We start from the raw sequence: 26,009 nt of genomic DNA on the forward strand, positions 1-26,009 counted from the left end.
GTGATAAAAACAATTGAATACAGTTACTAGAAATTGCCTGTTCAGTTTGAACATAACCATTATTTGTATAATGCAAAATGTTAAATGTTACAATAAATTTTCCTTGTTTAACAGCTCATTCTTTGTTCCTTTTTAAGATTCAATTTCATGATTTAAAAATATAATGATTGGGCTTGAATAATTGTCCTCAATGAATGAACAATATATTGCAAATAAGCACAAGACAGGTCCTGCATATTGCAATATATTGCAATATTGTTTTGGGCTTATTTTTGCAGCCATATGTTGTGGACAGTCTACCTTGTAGATCTTTATACAATCATATGAACAGTGGGGCAAAGGTTAGGCTAAGAGTTCATATAAAGTAAAAATAAAAAAAAAGAGTACATCTATCTGTCCTAATACTGAGGCTACCTGAGGTGTCTCTTATTTCATAACTGCAAGAGCACAGCAAGGGGAAGCGAACAGCCCAAATCTCCATCTGTTTTTACATTACATGCAGATCAAAGGGCATAACTCAACAAATACTTCAGCCAGGATTACAGTACTTGCTACTCATATGTGTGTATGTCATAGTGAATATTATTATGTACTAGGTTTTTAGTTGCTTCAATAATGGGCATTTGAGGAAACATTTTCAATAATTAGATTTCTTTACATTTCCCCATTAGTCGGGTAGGAAGAAAATTCATCATAAAGACTCTCTGGTAGCCATTAAATTTTATATGGCCTAAATTTCATGTTTTAACCTTTAGAAGTCAGTGAGTTTTCAACTGGGAATGTTTGTCCATCACACTGTACAGCATGGGACAATAATACATATGTCCGGTCTCTTATTAATTTTATCCTGATAATACCTTGGTTAATGGTCAAGTTGACTTTTCAGCCGCCAATGACAACCCCAAGGGCAGAGTTTGATTCTAAAGGATGTCTTGAGACTCCTGACTTTAGGCCTGGACTCTTGATTTTTATGGTCGGCAGTATTGTCAGACTTCAAGTTCATACCCGGGAAGACAGCAACAATAAATGCTATTTTGGATATACAAGTATTAGTATTCTTGTTTTATGGTGTTTGTTAAGGCACATGTGTTGATTTTATGATGTTAAAGCAGAATAAAACATTTTTAATCTGGAAAACTTCGATGAAATTAGGGGGACACTGGTTCTTAAAATAACATTTTTTATGCAGTTCAGGTTTAAAATAGCAAATGTGTACAGGGCTCTCACTAGGCTGGAAATTTTGGGAGAAGTGACTTCTCCCTTCAGCCAATTTAGGGAGAAGTGGGGAGACTTTAGGGAGAAGTGATACTTTTCGTAACACCTGATACAAAAACTATGCCATACCACTCACCTAAGTTTATATTCACATTAAAATTGATTGCTATAACTATATAAAATGTTCATTACATAATGTATCATTTTTGGCTCAGCAAAAGTGTATTCGTCAATGTCACATAGTTTATCTCAAAAAAGCATCTAAAATGAAACAAACAAAAAAAGACAGCTAAGGTTTCGAAATTATCAAAATGACCTTATAAATGAACTGTCAATATAGTAGGGGAACGAATGTTGTTTTGGTACATTCGGGATAGGCTACGAATGTCACATTCAGCTATGCTGTTATTTACTTGTCTCTTGCTAAATAATTTTAAATATACTGACATTTAAAAAAAAAAGACATTTAAATCAGTGTCCTTGATAAAAAAAATTACCAATACATAATGGGAGGTTGAAAAATTAAATCGGAAAATTGTTTTGACAAAATGGCGATCTCGCCGATTTTTTTTGACATCGTAACTGTGACAGGAGAAAATCACTGTAAGTAAACATTTGTGTTTACAAATCAATTTTTATCATGGACATTTCACTAAAACCAATCAAATATTTGGTGATACGTCATGTTATTGATTTTCTTAGCCTACTTGCCGAGATGGCTATATGACCGTCTGCTTCAAAAGCAACAATGTTTAAATGTCTTGCATTGTTTGTTCAATACATATATATTAATTACTTTTTAACTTCATTAATGCTTGACTCGATTTTTCATAATTATGTCGCCTTTTCTATCTCTTTTTAACGAACTTATATCATTTGATCAGGGTCTTCTCAATGTACATTCTTATTGGTTAGCCTTCAATAGCTCCGCCTTCTGACGATGTTTTGGTAATTGGATGACACGGCCCAATTATCGGATTAGGAGATTACCAATTTGTACGAATGACTTAATTATTGTGATGTTTTGACTAATGGGACATTGGCCAAATACTCGCTGATTGACAGATTTACAATGTGCTAAAAGTTTCGGCGAAGTGAATGTCGCTTTGATGATACAAATGGGCGAAGTCTGGGAATTTTAGGCGACCACTTCGCCCAAGTCGCCCCTTCGCGAGAGCCCTGGTGTACATTTTCTTAAAGGGGCTATACACCGTATGATGAAATAGCAAAAAAAAAAGAAAATTGTCGAAAACTGACATAAACTTGGTACTGATGTGTACAATGCATTGAACTAACTAACTGAATTACCACATTGCTTACAATTAATTTATTTTTCAGTTTTTTTCCATTAAAAAAGAATACTAGTAGAATTCATTCTTATGTGTGATTGGCTAGTCAATGTTATCACGTGATATTACCAAGATAGGTATATATATAGTGACGGCCTCTTGAACATCGATGGTGGGTTGGGTAACTATAAGTCGGCTCCCTTTTAAAATATTAAAGAATGATTATATTAAAATTAATCATTCTTTTGGTTAAGTACTAGTTACTGTTCCCCAATGGTTATTCACAAGCCTGGGAACATTTTAGTAATTTTTTGTTGTTCATATAAGGATGGAGGGGCTATAGGCGTGTGGTTATGCCCTTATCGGCCTACACGTATGCCTAATGCACCAGTCAATTGTAACCACATCCCTCACAGGTCCGGGGAATAGTGGGGACTTTGACTTTCTGTCCAGCCAAGCCCGGGTAAAATGCCCAGACTGCGGGGATGAACTGCTGGTTACATCCCCGCCAAATGCCCCAGCACCTGAGGGACCTTAGGTAAGGAACATTCCCCGCTATTTTTCCAGCACTGCGGGGCCACCTGAAGGTAAAAAAACAGCCCTTTCCCCCGCTATTCCCGGTAAACCCCTGACCTGTTGGCGGCGTGGTTACAATTGACTGGTGCATAACACTGTAAGTACATGTAGTCCGACAGACTCCTAGTCATACGCAAAAATAGTCTGTAAGTGTCTAACACTGCAAGGCTATAACAACACTCAACATTCTCTCTTCAAAGACAATGTAAAATTCAATTTATATCAACTGTGCATGTATAAAATACATGTACAGTCAGTGTATAACATTTCTAAACATGTTTACCTAAACAGATCAATGTGGTCATCGAAGTTGAGCTTTTTGCTCTTCTTCTCACTCATCCAGTATCCAACACGCTTCATATTGAAAATTTAAACACTAGCACAATAAATCCATATAGAGGCATATGCACTGTCACATGCTTATAGCCTGTTTAACGCGAAAATGCTGTTAGACTTCCTACTTTTTGATTCATTGGAGATGGTTCCGGTTTGGTGAATATCCGAAATAATCCGAATAATTAGTATTCGAGAGTGACTTCCCTTGGCTAGTTATAGAGTTTATACAATCATTAACAGTATGTCATGCTCAAAGTTATTATTTAAAGTATTTTGTAGTTAACATAGTGTGATAATATAAGGGTTTTACCAATCAGACATCTTATTTTAAATCTGAAATGTTGATGTTAATAAAATTGACATTTCTGAGAGTACCCCATTTCGGATAATAGAAAAGGCATTTCGGATAAAGCATGATGATGTAGTTTTATGCTGATAGTCTTCATTAAAGCTGCACTCTCACATTTTGACGACTTTTTTATATTTTTTGTCTTGGAACGAGCCGTTTTTTTCGAAAATGCATGGAAACCAGTTCTATAAGACTGCTGACAAAAAGTTAGATTGCAGATTTTTATATTTAAGTTCAAAAAATGATGTTCTATGCATTTTTCTTAAACTGTTATTAAATGTTCTTATACTTAGTAACATTTTAAGCAATGAAACATTAATTTTCAAACAGAAATATGACAATCTGCGATCTGATATTTTGTCGACAATCTTTTATCATCGGTTTGCAGATATTTCCGCAAAAATTTGCTTTTTCAAAGACAAAAAATAATAAAGTGGTAAAATGGTTTATCTGTGAGAGTGCAGTTTTATGATACTTCTTTAATGATTGGTTGAACATGAAAAGAATAAAAACCTTGAAAAACTCCAGCTGAAATAGTATTTTTTTCGAAGACATGTTCAAGATTCCTTATTTTCAGCAATTGTTTTGTTTTCAGGAAGAAAAAATGTGGAACAGCAATTGCTTACATCCTCCACCAGTTTGCGAACTGAAGGTTACTCTTCATCACAAACACAAAGGTATTAATGTGTTGACAGTTTTTTTGTTCTCACTTCTTATTAGGTTCAAGCAGTAACGAAGCTCTTTGGTGGGTGCAAACCTGAATATAACAAAAATACTTCTCACCTGTAGTGAATTGCGGCCTTTAGTGCATGTGAGATTGCATACATGTGAACCTCTGGCTGTGCCAGAGAGGTAGATTTGTTTCTCCTGAGAGGTAGATTTGGGCCAAGAGAGGTAGATTTTTCCGTATGCTTGTAGTTTTTGTGTTTTTTTTGTTTGTTTTTGGTACACTAATGGGCAGTTACATTATTAAAGTATACAAACATATGTCCAATACACGGTTAGACACTAACATTTTTCACAAAGTAGTCATCGAACTACTGGATCTGAAATCCAGGTAGTCCAACAAAAATTTTGGTAGTTTCTTCTCTGTCTCATTCTTAAAATTTCCACGTTCTTCAAAACAATGTTTGGTCTTTAAATTTAATTTTAAAACCTTAAAAAGTATAAAAATCATGCTAAAATACCCCAGAATAAAAATCTAAAAACCATGCTAAAATACCCCATAATCTGTCACTTTCAGGAAAATGGTGCAATAAATCAGTTGACACCTCGACCGAGATTGTTGCTAAGTTACGGCACAAATGACAGACATCCTACTGATCAGCAATATTTGATAATTGGCATCCCACTATTCAGTATTCTTGTTAATCTATTAAAACGACATACAATATAAGATAAAAAAAATTATTGGCTATATCTTCAATGTATAAAATGTTACGACATTTTGGCGCGAAAATTAACACACACAATTCTGCCGTCGTCTGCACTTACACTGTATTAGACCTTTTTTGGCAGTATTATTAATTCATCAGCTGCTCTTATAAAAGCCAGATTTCACAAGCCATACATAATGTTCCTTCTGTCTGCTTTATCAAAAACACCGACATTTGACAATACCCCATAGATAAATAAAAACAGTGACGTATTTTCAGAAAATCAAAAAATAGGAACAACCATCAAGATTTTGTTAGCATCGTATCTATCTTTGTTTCTGACTGAAAATGCAAGGGATCTAGAAATTCTACCTCTTTGAACCCAAATCTACCTCGCTGGCACTGGCAGAGTTTCACGTGTCTGTCGATAAAAACACACCATACAGTGCAAAATGGTTTTTCCCTTTCTAAATAGACATTCTACAGAGTGGTTTAAATATTGATCGAAAGGCTATAGGAAATGCGCGTGAAACACGCTTAACAGTCCAGGCTATCCAGAACTGCTTGGCCATCTTCGGCAAAGTTTAGAATGAGTGTTTACCGGTGATATTCGCTTTTTTTTAAATTTTAACATCAAGTTTTACGCAAGTTTAAGCGTAATAAAGATTTTATGCTCAATTACCTGATGTGATATTTACTTTTTCTAGTAATCCAACGGACTATTGACTTAAAATTTCTTGTAGTCCGAGAACAAAACTGGTAGTCTCGGACTACCAGACTACCGTTAGTGTCAAACCCTGCAATTGATAATGAGCATGAATATATTGTTGATGTTTGGCACTAAGTGATGTTATGCAAATTGAGGAAAAATACAAGGTTATTTTGTTTTTATGCCCCCAAAGGTGGGCATATTAAAATCGCACCGTTCGTCCATCCTTCCGTCCGTCCGTGTGTCCGGCTCAATAACTCGTGTCCGGGCTGTAACTTTCCCTTGTATGGACAGATTTTAAAATAACTTGCCACATGTGTTCTCTAAGGTCAAGGTCACACTTAGTATTTATTCACAACGGAATGCTGCATATATAAGGACATAGAGAATAGGTTGTCGTGTCCAGGCTGTAACTTTCCCTTGTAAGGACATAATTTAAAAATGACTTGCTACTTGTGTCAGACATACCAAGACGACGTGTCGCATGCAAGACCCGTGTCCCTACCTCTAAGGTCAAGGTCACACTTAGTGTTTATTCACAATGGAGTGCTGCATATAAGGACATAGAGTGTAGGTTGTCGTGTCCGGGCTGTAACTTTCCCTTCTTTGGACAGATTTTAAAATAACTTGCCACATGTGTTCCACATACCAAGACGATGTGTCGCGTGCAAGACCCGTGTCCCTACCTCTAAAGTCAAGGTCACACTTAGGTGTTTATTCACAATGGAGTGCTGCATATAAAGACATAGAGGATAGGTTGTCGTGTCTGGGCTGTAACTTTCCCTTGTATGGACAGATTTTAAAATAACTTGCCACATGTGTTCCACATACCAAGACGACATGTCGCGTGCAAGACCCGTGTCCCTACCTCTAAGGTCAAGGTCACACTTAGGTGTTTATTCACAACGGAGTGCTGCATATAAGGACATAGAGTATAAGTTGTCTTGTCTGGGCATTAACTTTCCCTTGTATGGACAGATTTTAAAATAAATTGCCACATGTGTTCCACATACCAAGACGACGTGTTGCAGTCAAGACCCGTGTCCCTACCTCTAGGGTCAAGGTCACCCTTAGGTGTTTATTCACAATGGAATGCTGCATATATAAGGACATGAGTATAGGTTGTCGTGTCCATGCTGTAACTTTCTCTTGTATGGACATAATTTAAAAATGACTTGCCACTTGTGTCAGACATACCAAGACAACGTGTCGAGTGCCACATAATGAGGTTAGATAACTACATATTATACAATTTATGGCCCCTGATTGACTATGGAACTTAGGTTAAAGTTTTAGGGCAGGTTTGGACATTTATTAGTATCTTCTATACCCTTTGTTCAATTGACTTAATACTTCACACAGTTGTTCAGGACCATCACACAATGAGGTTTCATAACTCCATATTATCCTTTATACAAGTTATGGCCCCTGATTGACTTCAGTTAAAGTTTTAGGGCAGGTTAAAGTTTTAGGGCAAGTTGGGATTTTCACTTATAAGTCCAATACCCTTCATTCAATTATCTTAATACTTCACACAGTTGTTCAGGGCCATCACATAATGAGGTTAGATAACTACATATTATCCTTTATACAAATTATGGCCCCTGATTGACTATTGAACTTAGGCTAAAGTATTAGGGCAGGTTGGGATATTTATTGATAACTTCTAAACCCTTCATTCAATTTACTTAATACATCACACAATTGTTCAGGACCATCACACAATGAGGTTACATAACTCCATATTATCCTTAATACAAGTGATGGCCCCTGATTGACTTAGGTTAAAGTTTTAGGCAAGTAAAAGTTAAGGGCAAGTTGGGATTTTAATAAAAAAAACTTCTATACCGTTCATTAAATGCACTTAATAAAATTCAAAATTATTTATGACCATCTTACAACAAGAAACATAACTCCGTTTTAAGCCTAAATACAAATTATGGCCCTTGAATTATTATTATTATTATTTTTATTTTTTTTAATTTCCTTTGAAAGGCATGTTTGTATATTCTTAACCACATTTTCATAACTGGAAATCAAGTTATTTGAATGACTTGCGTCATTGTTTGGGCGGGCTGGTGGGAGGGCAGCATCAAAGTCACCTTATGTATTGAATAATTTTAGTTAGATTTGACATAAAGAGACCAAACTTGGTATTATTACATCGTTATTGTATTCTAAGTCAAAGCGGCATAGTTGAGCGCGCTGTCTTATCCAGGCCCTATACAGGGACAGTTATACAAGTTATATAAGCCTGGTGAGTAGTTTCCCTTATTGTTCAGTCATAAATCAATCGTGGATAAATACTGAATATATCCGAATGATGTTTACAAAGCGGCAAGTTTCAAAATATCAAATGCCAAACTTGAACCTCCTCATCTTGAAATGTTCAAAGATAATCTTCAAACAGTTGACAATGCTGATAAACTAATACTTTATACTTAAGATTACGATAGAAATTGTTCTTGATTTTTTCTGGAGTATACCTTCTGTAACCTTACATTACAATGTGAAGGATCTTTTTTATATAGCCCCCCCCCCCCCCCACCCCTCCCAAATTAAATTTGTCATCACTTGTCCGGTCTTGGACTGCTTCACGTTTGCCGTGAACGGGAAATCGAAAACCAACAGGTAATAGAGACCTTCGCCCAGAAGAGGGATCGACGTGTTGCATTACTCTTTCGCCGGGTGTAATTTTATGGTGTAATCGTTGACAATTTCCTTCAGTGCATACTTAAAACGACTTTTGCTATGAAATAGAAGTTTGTTTTGTGTTGAAAATGTTAAATGAGCTTAGGAAAACCTTTTAACAAACGTTCACATGCATGTTCCTTATTTAAGACAATTACCATTGTTGAATTTTCTACGAAGCCGTTTTAAACATAGCATTTTTGAATTGGATATGTAATATTTAGATGACATGAAGTGAATTCTTAATGATAAAGAATGGGTCCTTTTTAATTTTTAAAAAGTTCAGTTCATGTCATCTAATTGACTTAGAATACAACCTCATTGGCTGATACATTGTCTATGCAAAATCTGAGTGTGTATCGGATGATTGGCAGTAGGCGGATCATTAAACACGCGCGGAAGTTGAAATTCTTAATGATTAGGTCTACTACTTAATGACTGCTGAAAATGTAGGATGTATTCTAATCGTTGATTTAATGCAGATGATCCTGTTCTAATAAAATTATTTTGCTAAACAGTATTATTCTGACCTATGACAAAATCAAGAACTCAAGGGGGGCACAGCCCCCCCCCCCCCCCCCCCCATAAGTTCATTCCGCCCATTTCAACCACAACTGTGCGTATACTTCAAAACAGCCTAGCTACGCCCCTGATATAGGACAAGTTTATGCAGAGCTTTCATGGATTGCCTTTTGGCACCCTAGGGTCAAGGTCACTGTTCCTAAAAAAGATTACTGTTTCAGTTATGGTTGACATACTGTGACTAAACTTGATATGTAGGAAGAGTTAATGGATGACTTCCATGGGATTGTGTTTGGGGCCTTTAGGATCAAGGTCACTGTTACAAAAAATAGAAGAAAGCAGTTGAAACTGAATCTCTTCTGCCAATCATTAAAAACCTGGTTTTGTCACATCGCGATTGTTGTTCACTCTTTAATTTGATAGTTTTATTGCTTTTGACAGGCACATAATACATCGTTATTGTATTCAATTCTAAGTCAAATCGGCGTAGTCGAGCGCGCTGTCTTACGACAGCTCTTGTTTAGAATATGCTAAATGAATGTCACATTTTTAAATGAATACATTTATTCAGTTATTTGTTAAAGCTGAGAAACATGTCAAACAAATTATGGAAACATGCTGTGAATCAAGTACTTATTCTATTGTGTATAATATTATCTCTGTATATTTGATCATTTGTCATTGCAGAGACCCATATTGAATAAAGCTCATGATCAATATAATTAAAGGGGCTGTACTCCATATGATGAAATAGCGAAAAATAAAATAAAAAAAGACTGACATAAACTTGTTATCGAAGTGTACAGTGCATTGAAACTTACTAACTGAAGTACCACATAAGTTACAATTTATTTATTTTTATTTCCATTAAAAAAGATTACTAGGTATGTCTACCTAATAGAATTTATTCCTTATGCGTGATTGGCTAGTCGATCTTACCACGTGATATTTTTTTTTACATTTTGGTATTTTATTTTACAATTATGATACCAAAGAGTAAAACATTTTATGAAATAATTGTCCTGAGATTCGTTACAGAAAAAACTTTTTGGGTGCCAATCTTGTGTACTGTCCCTTTAAATTGCCAAAATGAAGTAGCCACAAACCTGAATTGAAAGTTTCTAAAGTACCGTATTATATCATGCATAGGACGCACTTTTTTACCCCCAATTCTCGTCTTAAAAAATGCCTGCGTCCTTTCTATGCTATTAGAATTTCATTTTTGTTTTTTCCAAGTCCATTTCAGGTCGAAAATATTGGACCGGGGAAAAACGCGGTAATAGTAAGTATCTGTACTGCATCACCGAAGAGAACAACTGACATAGGTTAACACACGCAGAAATATATTGAATGTTTACTTTAAAATGATTCATTGAGAAATAAATTAAAAACAAACACGAGTGTTTACTTTTTTACAAAAGGGATGCAATTCGCAAAAACTCGATGTGAGTCAGCAATTTAACTGGATTGAGTTATAACGACAACGGAAAATTGGGAAAGGAGGTAAATATCAACTAATTGTTGTTCATGATTTTAATGTTTCGATATTTTACAAAACATTTTGTTGTATGCTACTGTTTTAAAAAATTAATAAAGGAATGTGCATAAAGCAAAGTAGCATTATTGTCACTATCAAATCTTTTCAAATGTGCGAAGGTGTGAAAAACACCCGCTGTCTGTCATTAGAAAAACATCAATAGAACAAACTATTGTGATGGTAATACCGTATGGTTGTTTGTTCCCACTTAACTTGCCTTCCGCTGGCAAGACTAATAACCGACACGCATTAATTATGCCGACATGCTTTAATCCGCGCAGCGACAAGCCTTATCAAAACAATCATCAGTTTTGACAATACAGTTTTGTTGCGATTGCAACGGTTGCAACGGTTGACTGTCATTCAGAATGCATGCGGAGACTATTGCAACGGTTGCAACGGTTGACTGTCAATCAGAAGGCGTGTCCGGACTATTACGGCATTAGTATAAGTCTTATAATATGCGTGAATGTTCTCAAAATGTCAAAACATATATCATTGTTGTGTACGCTAAATTACCAAAATACGACGATAATTATCGAAATACACAAGCAGTTATCGAAATATGCCTTATATACAATTTTTTGTTTGTTTTTTACTTCAATACATGTTATAAATACTTTACCAACCTCAATTTTTCGGCTCCGATTTTGACATTTTTCCGCTGCGTCCTATCTTATATATTAAGGGGTTTTACCCCCGTTTTTTTCAACTATTTTTTGGCCTGCGTCCTATCTATGCTAGCGTCCTATACATGATATAATACGGTATTAGTCCTGTATTATCTCAGTGAAATTGTGCTTTTTTGCCATGTTAATGTGTTTCTCATAATCTAAGAAATTATTTTTTTCTACTTTAACTTGATGAACCCCATTGTTGCTGCATTGGGACCTACATGGATGTTAATTTACATACAAAGCTATTTACAGAGTGGTAGCAGTGCTGCGAAATTTGCAAAATTCACACATGTTTAAATTTAATTGTAGAAAATTTTATTGATGAATCTGTGACATGCTTCTTGCCTTTTCTTATCTGATTAATTATATCATAGTTCTTAGTTATTATGAATAAAGAAAAGCCCCCTTGAATGTGCTAGTGTTTCTTTAAGTATTGTGAGTTTCATACTAACTGGATGTTTATTTACATGTGCATTTTTATGGACAGTCATTTTACGTTATTTTACGTTTTGACATGCTTTTATAAAACTAGAATTTGATTTTAGGAAAAGAAAAATGCTGCATTCATGAAGACATCTTGAGCAGAACAAAATAAAAGAAAAAGATTGAATTCTACATTAAGTATTTTGTACAACCAGTCTGTAGGAAATTGTCTGCAAATAACATACATTTATATCTCCAACCTTTCATAGACATTAAATGTTATTCATTGTCCATTATGAATTTCAAAATACCTCTACTAATTATAATAATATCAAATAGCATGCCAGTGACAATATTTGAATCTCTAGCCAGGTGTATAGCACGGGTATTTGGGATGTCTGCTTTAACTCCCCATGGTCTCATTATTTGGCCCATAAAAAAGCCAAGGCCTAAATAAGAGTCAGTATGCTAATTGAATCCAGACTATTCTTTGGTCTGATCAGATAGTGTTTATGTCTCCCCCGTTATTGGGGGAGGGGGGCATATTGTTTATGCCCTGTCATCCAGCTGGTCAGTCTGTCAGTCAGTCCTTTACACATCCTGTATTTACAGTATTATTTTACCTGGACACATCCTGTAAGAACAGAAAAATTACACCTGGACACATCCTGTATGTAAAGCTTTAGTATTCCTTGGCACATCCTGTATGTACAGTATTATTACACCTGGACAAATATTGAATATTGTATACAGCATAATAACACCTGGACACATATACAACATAAGTACACCTGGACACATATACAGCATAAATATGCACCAGTAAATTCTAACCACGGGCCCCACCAGGTCCGGGGGGGTATACCAGGAATAGCCGGGGAAATGGGCCGTGTTTTTACTCTCCAGGTGGCCCCGCAGTGGGGATTGGGCCTAACCTAGGGTCTCTGGGGTGCGGGGGGATTTGGCATGGATTTTACCAGCAAATCGTCCACGCAGGGCGGGGGTCTTACCCGGGCTCGGCTGGAACGAAAGTCAAAGTCCCCGCTATTCCCCGGACCTTGGGGGGCCGTGGTTTCAATTGACTGGTGCATTACACCTGGACACATATACATCATTATTACACCTGGACACCTATACGGCATTATTACACCTGGACACATATACAGCATTATTACACCTGGACACATATACAGCATTATTACACCTGGACACATATACGGCATTATTACACCTGGATACATATACGGCATTATTACACCTGGACACATATACGGCATTATTACACCTGGACACATTTACCGCATTATTACACCTGGACACATATACGGCATTATTACACCTGGATACATATACAGCATTATTACACCTGGACACATATACGACATTATTACACCTGGACACATATACGGCATTATTACACCTGGACACATATACAGCATTATTACACCTGGACACATATACAGCATTATTACACCTGGACACATATACAGCATTATTACACCTGGACTCATTTACAGCCTAAATACACATTGACACATCCTATTCATTGCAGCACAGCTACACCACATCGCTCAAATCTTGCAGCCGGCAGTGGAAGTCTGGAAGAACCATGAGACTTTACTGAGCACGGAGCAGTATGTAATGAGGAGAAGTGTGTACAAACTTGCTAACCAATTTCGCAGTGAGAAATCTCTTAGAGGTCTTAAACAGGTATTTGAATGTTATTTATGAATTGGCCATTAACATGTTCAATGTGTGATACTGAATCAAAAAGTGTTTGATATAGGAAATCAGTCCGAAAGTCCATATTTCATCTTTAGAAATGCAATTAAGATTGAAAATTAACAAGTATAAAATAAAATGCAATATGTTTATTCCACATTTAACTAACAAAGTTTATAGCAATGGAAAAATGTGAGAAGTGATATAACAGGATTATTTATCATAAGTATATGCAAGAAATGTTATTGCATAGTATCATTGTGATACAAAAACAAAAATAGATAAACACTGTTTCAGGTATTGAGTTGTCTGCAAAGACTTAAGTCCCTTGATGTGATGCAAGTGCTATCCAGTCTTCAGGAGTATGTTTCCAGGTAAGTGCTATCCAGTCTTCAGGAGTATGTTTCCAGGTTAGTGCTATCCATTCCTCAGCAGTATGCTTCCAGGCAAGTGCTATCCAGGATTCAGCAGTATGTTTCCAGGTAAGTGCTATCCAGGATTCAGCAGTATGTTTCCAGGTAAGTGCTATCCAGGATTCAGCAGTATGTTTCCAGGTAAGTGCTATCCAGGATTCAGCAGTATGTTTCCAGGTAAGTGCTATCCAGGATTCAGGAGTATGTTTCCAGGTTAGTGCTATCCAGGATTCAGCAGTATGTTTCCAGGTAAGTGCTATCCAGGATTCAGCAGTATGTTTCCAGGTAAGTGATATCCAGGATTCAGCAGTATGTTTCCAGGCAAGTGCTATCCAGGATTCAGGAGTATGTTTCCAGGTAAGTGCTATCCAGGATTCAGGAGTATGTTTCCAGGTAAGTGCTATCCAGGATTCAGCAGTATGTTTCCTGGTAAGTGCTATCCAGGATTCAGGAGTATGTTTCCAGGTCAGTGCTATCCAGGATTCAGGAGTATGTTTCCAGGTAAGTGCTATCCAGTCTTCAGTAGTATGTTTCCAGGCAAGTGCTATCCAGTCCTCAGCAGTATGCTTCAAGGCAAGTGCTATCCAGGATTCAGGAGTATACTTCCAGACAAGTGCTATCCAGGCTTCAGCAGTATGTTTCAAGGTAAGTGCTATCCAGTTTTCAGTAGTATGTTTCCATGTTAGTGCTATGCAGTCTGCAGGAGTATGTTTCCATGTTAGTGCTATCCAGTCTTCAGCAGTATGTTTCCATGTTAGTGCTATCCAGGATTCAGGAGTATGTTTCCAGGCAAGCGCTATACAGTCTTCAGGATTATTTTTAGCTCTACTGGCCAAAGGCCAGAAGAGCTTATGCGATGGTAATGTGTACGTAGTATGTGCATCCGTGCGTCCATGCGGTCGTGCATCCGTGCGTTCGTGCGTCTGTAAACAATTGCTTGTGAACACGATACAGTCTTCAGTTTTGATTGTATCTCGATGCAACTTGTACAGTATATAGATATCCATTAGAGCTCGGTTCCTTTCGATAACCAGCCAGATCCGTCCATAAATGCCTAGATTATGGGCCATGAAAGTTTTAAAGAAATGCGTTCTATTTTTAGCCAGGTCTGCATGAGCGAATTCTATTTTTAGCCAAGTTTACATGTACATGTAAATTCAAGTCTAGAGTTAAGGGAGACAATTTGCAAGTCTAGGATTTTGAGAGACAATTTGCTTTTTGCTTCTGCCGTTGATTTTGTGAATTACTCTGCCTTGTTCTTGTTAAAAGCCCAAAGACCATTTTTTAGCTTTAAGTTCTGTAGTTTGCACATTCATCTTAACAAAATTGGTTGTGAATGTTTAAGTTATGCACCTGGTGTCATTACTGGCCACACCCAGGGTTCACAGGTTTGGTAAACATAAATCTGGAAAGGTTTGAAAATCTTTTTGTGTGTTCGTGCATCCATCTCAGCACAATTGATTGTGAATGTTTGTTCAAATTGATCAATGTTGTCCTAGGATGCCCTTGACTTTGACCTTTTGACCAACTTTTTTTAACTTTTAAAACTACATTTTTTTTTACTATGAGTACAGTTTTGAAAGCATTTTTTTTTGTCAGATGACTTTTACTTGGCACATATTAAAATAGTTCATGCAACTAATCTGCTTACAATACTTTCTGGGCTCAGATGTTGAACGTGCTACGTTTTCAGGTAACCCAAACACAAAACATAAAGTATATGTCTGTTGCCTTTTACCCATACATACATGCTCTGGATAGATATGACCACAAAAGCCATGCCAGTAGAGCATAGGCCCTTTTGGGCCTCTTGTTCAATGTTAGTACTATCCGGTCTTTAGCAGTATGTTTCCAGTTAAGTGCTATCCTGGCTTCAGGAGAATGTCTCCAGGAAAGTGTTATCCAGACTTCAGCAGTATGCTTCCAGGCAAGTGCTATCCAGTCTTTAGCAGTATGTTTCAGGGTTAGTGCTATACAGTCTTCAGTAGTATGTTTCCATGTTAGTGCTATACAGTCTTCAGCAGTATGTTTCCATGTTAGTGCTATACAGTCTTCAGCAGTATGTTTCCAGGTAAGTGCTATCCAGGCTTCAGCAGTTTGTTTCCAGGCAAGTGCTATCCAGGCTTCAGTAGTATGTTTCCAGGCAAGTGCTATCCAGGCTTAAGCAGTATATTTCAATGTTAGTACTATCCAGGCTTCAGCAGTATGTTTCCATGTTAGTGCTATCCAGGCTTCAGCAGTATGTTTCCATGTTAGTGCTATCCAGTCTTCAGAAGTATGTTTCCAGGTAAGTGCTATCCAGTCTTCAGTAGTATGTTTCCAGTTAAGTGCTATTGAGTCTTCAGTAGTATGTTTCCAGTTAGGTGCTATCCAGTCTGCAGGAGTATGTTTATATGTTAGTGTTATCCAGTCTTCAGCAGTATGTTTCCATGTTAGTGCTATCCAGGATTCAGGAGTATGTTTCCAGGCAAGTGCTATACAGTCTTCAGGATTATTTTTCAATGTTAGTACTATCCGGTCTTCAGCAGTATGTTTCCAGGTAAGTGCTATCCTGGCTTCAGGAGAATGTCTCCAGGAAGTGTTATCTAGACTTCAGGAGTATGCTTCCAGGCAAGTGCTATCCAGTCTTCAGCAGTATGTTTCAGGGTTAGTGCTATACAGTCTTCAGTAGTATGTTTCCATGTTAGTGCTATACAGTCTTCGGCAGTATGTTTCCAGGTAAGTGCTATCCAGGCTTCAGCAGTATGTTTCAGGGTTAGTGCTATACAGTCTTCAGCAGTATGTTTCCATGTAAGTGCTATCCAGTCTTTAGTAGTATGTTTCCAGGTAAGTGCTATCCAGGCTTCAGCAGTTTGTTTCCAGGCAAGTGCTATCCAGGCTTCAGTAGTATGTTTCCAGGCAAGTGCTATCCAGGCTTAAGCAGTATGTTTCAATGTTAGTACTATCCAGGCTTCAGCAGTTTGTTTCCAGGCAAGTGCTATCCAGGCTTCAGTAGTATGTCTCCAGGTTAGTGCTATCCAGTCTTCAGCAGTATGTTTCCATCTTAGTGCTATCCACTCTTCAGCAGTATGTCTCCATCTTAGTGCTATCCACTCTTCAGCAGTATGTCTCCATCTTAGTGCTATCCACTCTTCAGCAGTATGTCTCCATCTTAGTGCTATCCACTCTTCAGCAGTATGTTTCCATCTTAGTGCTATCCAGTCTTCAGCAGTATGTTTCCATCTTAGTGCTATCCAGTCTTCAGCAGTATGTTTCCATCTTAGTGCTATCCAGTTTTCAGCAGTATGTTTCCATCTTAGTGCTATCCAGCCCTCAGCAGTATGTTTCCTTCTTAGTGCTATCCAGCCCTCAGCAGTATGTTTCCATCTTAGTGCTATCCAGCCCTCAGCAGTATGTTTCCAGGTTAGTGCTATCCAGCCCTCAGCAGTATGTTTCCATCTTAGTGCTATCCAGCCCTCAGCAGTATGTTTCCTTCTTAGTGCTATCCAGCCCTCAGCAGTATGTTTCCATCTTAGTGCTATCCAGTCCTCAGCAGTATGTTTCCATCTTAGTGCTATCCAGTCCTCAGCAGTATGTTTCCATCTTAGTGGTATCCAGTCCTCAGCAGTATGTTTCCAGCAGTATGTCTCCATCTTAGTGCTATCCAGTCTTCAGCAGTATGTCTCCATCTTAGTGCTATCCAGTCTTCAGCAGTATGTTTCCAGGTAAGTGCTATCCAGTCTTCAGCAGTATGTCTCCAGGTTGGTGCTATCCAATCTTCAGCAGTATGTCTCCAGGTTGGTGCTATCCTGGCTTAAGCAGTATGTCTCCAGGTTAGTGATATCCAGTCAACAGGAGAATGTTTCCAGGAAAATGTGTAAGGTCTACATATACAGATGTAGTTACCACTGCTACTTTAGGTCTGGGTATTCACAACATTTGGCCATTTTAGTCTTAGATATGCTGAAAATGCTTCTATGGGTGAAGGATCCCTCTAGCAGGAATGCCTGGTCATCTTATTTGGTCTGGTGATGACCCTCGTTATATTGTCCAGGTTAAACTTCATTTCAAATACGTAAAGCTACTACATGAGGTGAAGGGGGTCTATCACAGTATTACATTGCATACAGAAGTGATGTAGTGGAAAAAATCATGATTGGTTAGAGCCTCTCTAGGGCTTCTTTCGGATGGCTTCACCAGGGCTGATATTCATAAAATGTTTTTAAACTTTTTTAACTGAAGTCAATTTCCTAGAATTTTTGTTGTCAAATTAAAAATTAGGTAAATGAATGAATTTTCAAAAAATAATAAAAAGGTATTTCAGATATTTTTGAGTTATTATATTATTTGACTAGCAAGATACTCAACTAAGGAAAATTGCTTAAGTTAGGCAACGGCATAAGATGTTTTGGTTTATACCTAGGAAACAGACTCGGCATGAATGTTACTGATGGCTTTTATCATAATCAAGTTTATATATATATACACACACCAGTTGCATGCCCTAGATGAATTATATCCTCCAGAGCATAATACATTTCAGCCCAACATGGAGCAAGGATGAAGGTTACTTGGTTTCCCGCCAGACAATACAGTATCACCTAGTTAGACTACAGGGGATGGCAGGACTACTTACACAGACTGAGGGATATGCTGCCTATACATTCAAGTAATTTATAACCAGTAAATTTTGAAAGAGGATGCCTAAAAAAATCTTACAAAGGGCTTATCTGTAGGAGTATTCAGGGGAAAAACAGTATTGGAAATGTTCAGATGACAAATTTTGATTAAGAAATGATGAACTTGGTTTGATGTTATAAAAAGTTACAAAATAGCTTTATACAATTTTTTGTTTAGTAAAGTTTGAACTGTAATAAATGCCCTGTGAACACCAGCAATGGCTGAGTGGCTAGCATATCATATTCCTGAGCTGAGGATCCCATGTTGGACCTTGCTTTGAGCTTTGTCAAAGATGAGAACTGGTTATCACCCCAGAATGGTAAATTGATCACATATAGCAGCTATTAAAACTATATCTGAGTTGCTTATACTGGTAAACCCTGTAGAATTGGGCAAAAAGGCATTTAAAAACATGCATGTTTTGACATCACAAACATGACGTAGCAGCATGGTGATTACTATTTGCGTGTCTTTTAAACAAATCAGGTTTGATGTTGTTTTCCCCAATCTGACTTTATCTGTAAGATATAAATCACTGTGTGGGAATGGACACCGGATATAGCTCAAAAAGTGATAAGTAAACATACCAATATGCTGTTGTTTTTCTAGACCAGAGGTAAGATCTTGCTGTGTTAACGATTATCTACCGTATCCACAAATAAAACAAGTGTTTGAACTAATAGCTGAATGCTAAATTTGGCCTATGATGTGCTTTATAATGCTTAAAAATCAGCAGACCATGAAAAATGTTACTTTAAATCTGTGATGATCACCTCAAAACTCACAGAACTCGACAAGTATTGTAATCTTAGGAAATATATCGAATAAATAAAGAAATCTGAATCGAAGGATTTTACAAGCATAAGCTAAACTATGTTTATTGTAAAAACTGGCAATGTAACTTTTAAACTGTTAAATATATGCCCTTACAAATGTTCACGATACTGTACCGGGGATAGCCGTTTTGTGTACTGGGGATAGTTTCAAAGTTGAGCAATGTGTACTGGGGATAGCATGTAAAAATGGACCAAGATGATCGTAACACAATAACAGTATATATACAATACACATAATATTTAATGGCTTCAATATTTCATTCGCCTTTCTTTAGATTTTGGAGTGCTGGTCCTTGGTATGTCTCTTTGTACATTCATATGCCTTTTCAGGTTGCTTTTGTAGTCAGTTGAATAGGTACATATGCTGCACACAAACTTTTTTCCATTATCCTCAGTCACAGTTACCGCTGACAAATCCATGGATGCATCCGTCAAATCCATTTTTCAAATAATCTGCAAAAGTGAGAGTACAATGTAATGACAAATTATTGAATAAACTTAAGTTATCAATGAGTTTGGTACATGTCCTCCTAAATGAACGTATACATGTGTATGCATGCTGCTTATATTACAAGGTTGGTCACAATACTTAGTTTCTCGGTGAAGTGAGCGAGCTGAGACCATTTCCTGTTCTAAGTAATAGCAACATCGATCCAAGCTTAGAAACAGCTTCAAGTGAACAAAATTTGATCACAATATATTATTTATTATTGATGACTTAGTGTGCAAAAACGTTGCAAAAATAGCCGGGACTTTGACTTTCGGTCCAGCCAACCCCGGGTAAAATCCCCGCCCTGCGGGAACAAACTGATGGTTAAACCCCGGCCAAATGCCCCTGCACCCCAGAGACTCTACATAAGGCCCAATCTCCGCTTAATTTGGCGCTATGACAAAACCACCGCGGTCACCCGGCCCTGCGGGGGCACATGGAAAGTAAAAACACGGCCCTTTTCCCCGGCTATCCCCGGTATACCCCAGGACCTGGGGGGCCGTGGATACAATTGACTGGTGCCCGAAGTGTAATGTAAATATTTTTTATATTATACCGAACCTTTTATATTACCATTAAATACTTTTAAAGCGCTGTAGGTGTGTTTTATTAAACAAAGCTAATGAAGTTTTCTTGTGACTTTTGCTATTATACAAAAGAGGAGACACATTTCCATTATAGTCGTGTATTGCACAGGATTGATCTATTCGAAGCTCTTCGAATTTGATAAATATCATTATAAAATAAAATAATAATAACAAAAAACTAACCATGTGTCAGAATCAAATGCTTATTGATTGATCATTTTTCGAGCTATATCCGGTGTCCATTCCCACACAGTGAAATATAACAACAAAAATAAGAAATCTGTCAATGTGCTTTTGTAATTTAATGTATACCAACCACTTTTATATGTTGTGTTGAAAATTTAAGCTTAATTAATCGTCCCTGATTGGTGTGTTGCAATGGAAACACATTTGATCATTATGCATTAATTTATGCAAAGAACAGTAGTTTATTTACACTGCAAATGATAGAGCATAAAATTGAATGAATACAAAACATGTTTGCGTCACGGCCCATACAAAACATGTTTGCGTCGCTGCCCGTATTGTCCATTAGTGCAATTTAGAATAAATATTGCCTTCCTTCTTTTTATGTCTTCAGCCATATACAGCAGCACCTGGAGGCTGGGAAGATGGTTCCACAGAATATCATGCTCATGTCAGGAGCCGCCAGGATATGGTTGGTACTTCCTGTTATTGTTTGGTGTCCAATGAGATTTAAATAGTTATACCATTTTTTGTGTCGCCTGAAAAGACGACATATAGGGGTTACTTTTGTCGGCAGCGTCAGTGGCGGTGTCGGCGGCGGCGGCCGCGTCCCATTTTCGCTTTAAACTATTAGTGGTATCAACTTGAAATTTCATATGTAGATAGATCTAATTGAGGGCAAGTGCAGTGCACAAGACCTGTTACTCTTGCTTCCATATTTATAGAGTTATTGCCCTTTGTTATTTTTCATGCTTAAAGTTTTGTCCGGGGCATATCTTGTAGAATATAAGAGTTATCAACTTGAAACTTCATATGTAGATAGATCTCATGGAGGGCAGGTGCAGTGCACAATAACAGTAACTCTTGCTTTCTTAGTTTTAAAGTAATTGCCCTTTGTTAATTTTCATGCTTAAAGTTTTGTCCGGGGCATATCTTGAAGAATATAAGAGGTATCAACTTGAAACTTCATAGCTAGATAGATCTCATTGAGGGCAAGTGCAGTGCACAAGAACCGTTACTCTTGCTGCCATATTTTTAGAGTTATTGCCCTTTGTTAATTTTCTTGCTTAGGTTTTGTCCGTGGTATATCTCCTAAACTATTAGTGGTATCAACTTGAAATTTCATATGTAGATAGATCTAATTAAGGGCAAGTGCAGTGCACAAGAACTGTTACTCTTGCTTCCATATTTATAGAGTTATTGCCCTTTGTTATTTTTCATGCTTAAAGTTTTGTCCGGGGCATATCTTGTAGAATATAAGAGTTATCAACTTGAAACTTCATATGTAGATAGATCTCATGGAGGGCAAGTGCAGTGCACAAGAACCGTAACTCTTGCTGCCATATTTTTAGAGTTATTGCCCTTTGTTAGTTTTGTCCGGGCATATCTTGAAGAATATAAGAGGTATCAACTTGAAACTTCATAGCTAGATAGATCTCATTGAGGGCAAGTGTAGTGCACAAAAACCGTTACTCTTGCTGCCATATTTTTAGAGTTATTGCCCTTTGTTAATTTTCTTACTTAGGTTTTGTCCGTGGCATATCTCGTAAACTATCAAATGCCACCTACACTTGAAAGTTAAATGGCAACATAATTGTCTGTAAATGAATAAAATGCCAATCTAACAGCTATAATGTGGACAGTAAATAATTCGTCAGGCGACACATCTGACTCGCGGAGTTCTAGTTTTCCACCGAGGAATGAAACTTGGGATTCCTGGAGACATATAATAAGCTATTTAGTTCCATTTGTTTATTTCTCAACCTTGGAACAATGAGTACTAGCCTTCTATTCAAGAGGGAAAAGCCTTTGAAAATCCTGCTTTCTGTTAAATCTGTTAGATTCATTCATATTGTAAATTTGAGATAAGAATTTAACCCCAATAAAAGTAAAAATGTCAACACTAGCCGGTAAGTTTCCATAGTAAGTAACCGACCAGCTACTATTATTGTAATTAAAATTTCACTTATTTTTCGAAATTTGAACTGGCCCAATTGCCATTTGAACCAACAGTCGGTCCCTATTGACAACAGTGCAATTAAAACTTAACTATTATAATTTTTTATGCTATGTCAATGATACGAGTGACAGAGTATAAGCATAAGTGAAAAATGTAAATTGATATTATATGCAGATGATAGTGCTATCCTTTTCTCACACAAAGATCCTTCTGTTATTAGTAATGTACTTTGCAAGAAACTTGGAAATTGTAGTAAGTGGTTAGTTGACAACAAACTGTCTTTGCATCTTGGAAAAACAGAATGTATTTTATTTGGATCTAAAAGGAAACTAACAAAAGTTGATAGCTTCAATGTAAACTGCCACGGTCATATCACAAAAGCTAAAAAATATGTTAAATATCTTGGAAGCATACTGGACAATGATCTAAGTGCTGCTTCTATTGTTAACAATATTGTCAATAAAGTAAATTCTAGGTTGAAATTTTTATATAGACAAAATCGTTTAAAAAGATGGAAGATTTCATATTTTATTATTTGTTATTCATTTAGCACTTCGGATTTTTTATGCCAAAATAGGCATTTAAGCTCTTTGATAGCATGATATTGCCAATTTTGTGTTATTCTGCAGAAATTTGGGGGTTCCAATACGCAGAGAACATCGAACGTGTTCATTTTAAGGTTTGTAAACATGTATGTGGACTTAATAAAAATGTGTCAAACTTCTTTGCACTGAGCGAAAGTGGGCGATTACCCATTTCAATTACTTATAACCTTAGATGCATATCGTATTGGGAAAAACTAGTTAAAATGCCTCCAAACAGATATCCAAGACAAATGTACCTTCTGTTACGAAGTCAAGACTCGAACGGCAGATCAAATTGGGCCTCCCACGTAAAAAGACTGTTGTTTGAAAATGGATTTGGATATGCATGGCTGGCAAATGACATTGGGGATACAAAAACATTCTTACAAACATTCAAAACCCGGATTAAAGACTGTGCGTTACAAAAACTTCAAGCACAAATAAACAATTCGCCAAAGGCATTTTACTACCGAGAATTTAAAACGCTTTTAAATGTCGAACGTTATTTGTTTGTTGATATGCCAAGTATGTATAAACAATGTTTCTCTAATTTTTGCTGTTCTGGGCATCAACTTATGATTGAAAAGGGGTGTCATATGGATATTAGCCGTGAATATAGATATTGTCAATTTTGCTTAAACATGCGGCATGTTTATTCAGTAGAAGATGAGTTCCACATGTTTTTGATATGTCCTTTGTATGATACAATAAGACGAAATATGTTTCCTCCTTATTGGCTTAATCATTTAGAAACTGTACATTTATTCACCAGAATTATGGCTGTTGAAAATGATAGAGAGATTTTCATTGTAGCAAAATTTGTATATGAATGCAGCAAAGTACAGGAAGAGTTCATGAAGAGATTGATTTCCTAAAATTGTACTTCCAATTTGTGTTCTATTACTATTGTATATACCATAATATTTATTCAATATCTTATGTTTTGTGTCCTATTTGCCTTTGTATTTTATTTACCACTTTTCACACATTATTGTTAATGCCATGTAAAATAATAATCTGATGATAAATGGTTTAAACGCTTCTATAATTTCATATATTTTACTTTTGAAGTTACAATTTATGTGTTGAAATTTTGTTGTGATATGATCTGTTATTATCATGGATAAACATGTTGTTATTATGTATTTATAACACAAATCTGTCTGTATTTTGGGCTGGCGGCCTTTCATTACAAATAAACATTCGTATGGTATTAGTTTTTAAGCTTGCATATCAGTTCTAAGATTTTTGCCATATTATGTTAAAATGTCATATGCATTATAACTGTAAAAGAATTTCAATCTCAATCATTCAATCATTCAATCATTCTTTAATTAGTCAGAGTACATGTATGTTATTTTGTGTATAAGATAACAGCTAACATCTGAGATCCTAAGGACCCCATTGGAAATAAGTTGAATAACTTTGGGTTATCCTGTGTTATATATTTGTCACACTGAATTAAGTCTTTATTAACGCAGGTATGTATCCAAAGCATTTTAATGATGTTGTGATTTAGTACAGATATCATCCCTTATTCTTTGTTAAACAGTCTGTGATATAACTATCTATCTATACTGTTTTTATTGAAAATATTGTATTTCTTTCTAAGTATCAATTTCATACCTATTATGTTATTATTGAATATATATATTGTTTTATTATATAACAATTTATTTAATGTAATGAAGAACACATGTGTTCAAATTATGTAATAAATCTGTTGAATCTGAAATCTTTTATTAACAATGGCCCATAATGTATTTCAGGTATGTTTGTGGGTCATTGTGTGAGCATGTATGCCAGTGGTATGCTAGCATGATACAAGGACTCAGCAGTTTCCCACCAACTCCAGTACCATGGGTAAAAGTAAGATTTTTGTAGCTGTTCTTTTTATCACAGTTGCTTTGTCTGTATCAGAGAAAAAAATATTCAAACTTAACAAGGAAAAATGCAATAAGTTATGGAAATCAGAAATCACACTTCGTTGAAATCATTGATGTGAATCAGAGGGCACACTTCATTGCAGTCATTGATGGTAATCAGAGACCACACTTTGTTGCAATCATTGATGTGAATCAGAGAGCACAAGTCATAGCAGTCATTGATGGTAATCAGAGAGCACACGTTGTTGCAATCATTGATGTGAATCAGGGACCACACTTCATTGCAATCATTGATGGTAATCAGAGAGCACACTTTGTTGCAATCATTGATGTGAATCGGAAAGCACATTTCAATGCAATCATTGATGGGTATCAGAGATCACACTTCATTGCAGTCATTGATGGTAATCAGAGAACAGACTTCATTGCAATCATTGATGTGAATCAGAGAGCACACGTCATTGCAGTCATTGATGGTAATCAGAGAGCACACTTCGTTGCAATCATTGATGTGAATCAGAGACCACACTTCATTGCAGTCATTGATGGTAATCAGAGAGCACACTTCGTTGCAATCATTGATGTGAATCAGAGACCACACTTCATTGCAGTCATTGATGGTAATCAGAGAGCACACTTTGTTGCAGTCATTGATGGTAATCAGAGAGCACACTTTGTTGCAGTCATTGATGGTAATCAGAGAGCACACTTTATTGCAATCATTGATGTGAATCAGAGAGCACACTTTATTGCAATCATTGATATGAATCAGAGAGCACACTAGGTTGCAATCATTGATGTGAATCAGAGAGCACACTTCATTGCAGTCATTGATGGTAATCAGAGAGCACGCTTTGTTGCAATCATTGATGTGAATCAGAGAGCACACTTCATTGCAGTTATTGATGGTGATTAGAGAGCACCCTTCGTTGTAATCATTGATGGGAATCAGAAAGCACATTTCATTGCAATCATTGATGGGAATC

The 26,009-nt window shown here is 36.6% G+C and overlaps 2 protein-coding genes across 5 annotated transcripts in view; one reads left to right on the plus strand and one right to left on the minus strand.

The window, feature by feature from the left end:
• The window catches only part of LOC128209586 (inositol-tetrakisphosphate 1-kinase-like), an 80,710-nt gene extending 77,148 nt beyond the window's left edge, over window positions 1-3,562 (minus strand). For both annotated transcript variants that reach the window (XR_008257028.1, XM_052913673.1), the window contains exon 1: window positions 3,364-3,562. Coding sequence is in view for 1 of the 2 variants with exons in the window: in XM_052913673.1 (XP_052769633.1) it covers window positions 3,364-3,440 (77 nt within the window). In the remaining variant the exon portion in view is untranslated. The remainder of the gene's footprint in view (window positions 1-3,363) is intronic.
• Window positions 1,798-26,009, plus strand: part of LOC128209585 (uncharacterized) — a 37,852-nt gene continuing 13,640 nt past the window's right edge. The window contains exons 1-7 of one of the 3 annotated variants that reach the window (XM_052913671.1): window positions 1,798-1,818; window positions 4,361-4,442; window positions 13,253-13,410; window positions 13,720-13,796; window positions 18,358-18,483; window positions 20,988-21,065; window positions 24,907-25,006. In XM_052913671.1, coding sequence (XP_052769631.1) covers window positions 4,370-4,442; window positions 13,253-13,410; window positions 13,720-13,796; window positions 18,358-18,483; window positions 20,988-21,065; window positions 24,907-25,006 — 612 coding nt within the window. In that variant the 5' untranslated portion in view covers window positions 1,798-1,818; window positions 4,361-4,369. Of the gene's footprint in view, window positions 1,819-3,619; window positions 3,656-4,360; window positions 4,443-13,252; window positions 13,411-13,719; window positions 13,797-18,357; window positions 18,484-20,987; window positions 21,066-24,906; window positions 25,007-26,009 lie in introns of those variants that run through there. The other 2 variants (XM_052913670.1, XM_052913672.1) reach the window with 2 other exon arrangements.

The sequence above is a fragment of the Mya arenaria genome, chromosome 11, assembly GCF_026914265.1.
Source record: "Mya arenaria isolate MELC-2E11 chromosome 11, ASM2691426v1".
NCBI classification, from domain to species: Eukaryota; Metazoa; Mollusca; class Bivalvia; order Myida; family Myidae; genus Mya; species Mya arenaria.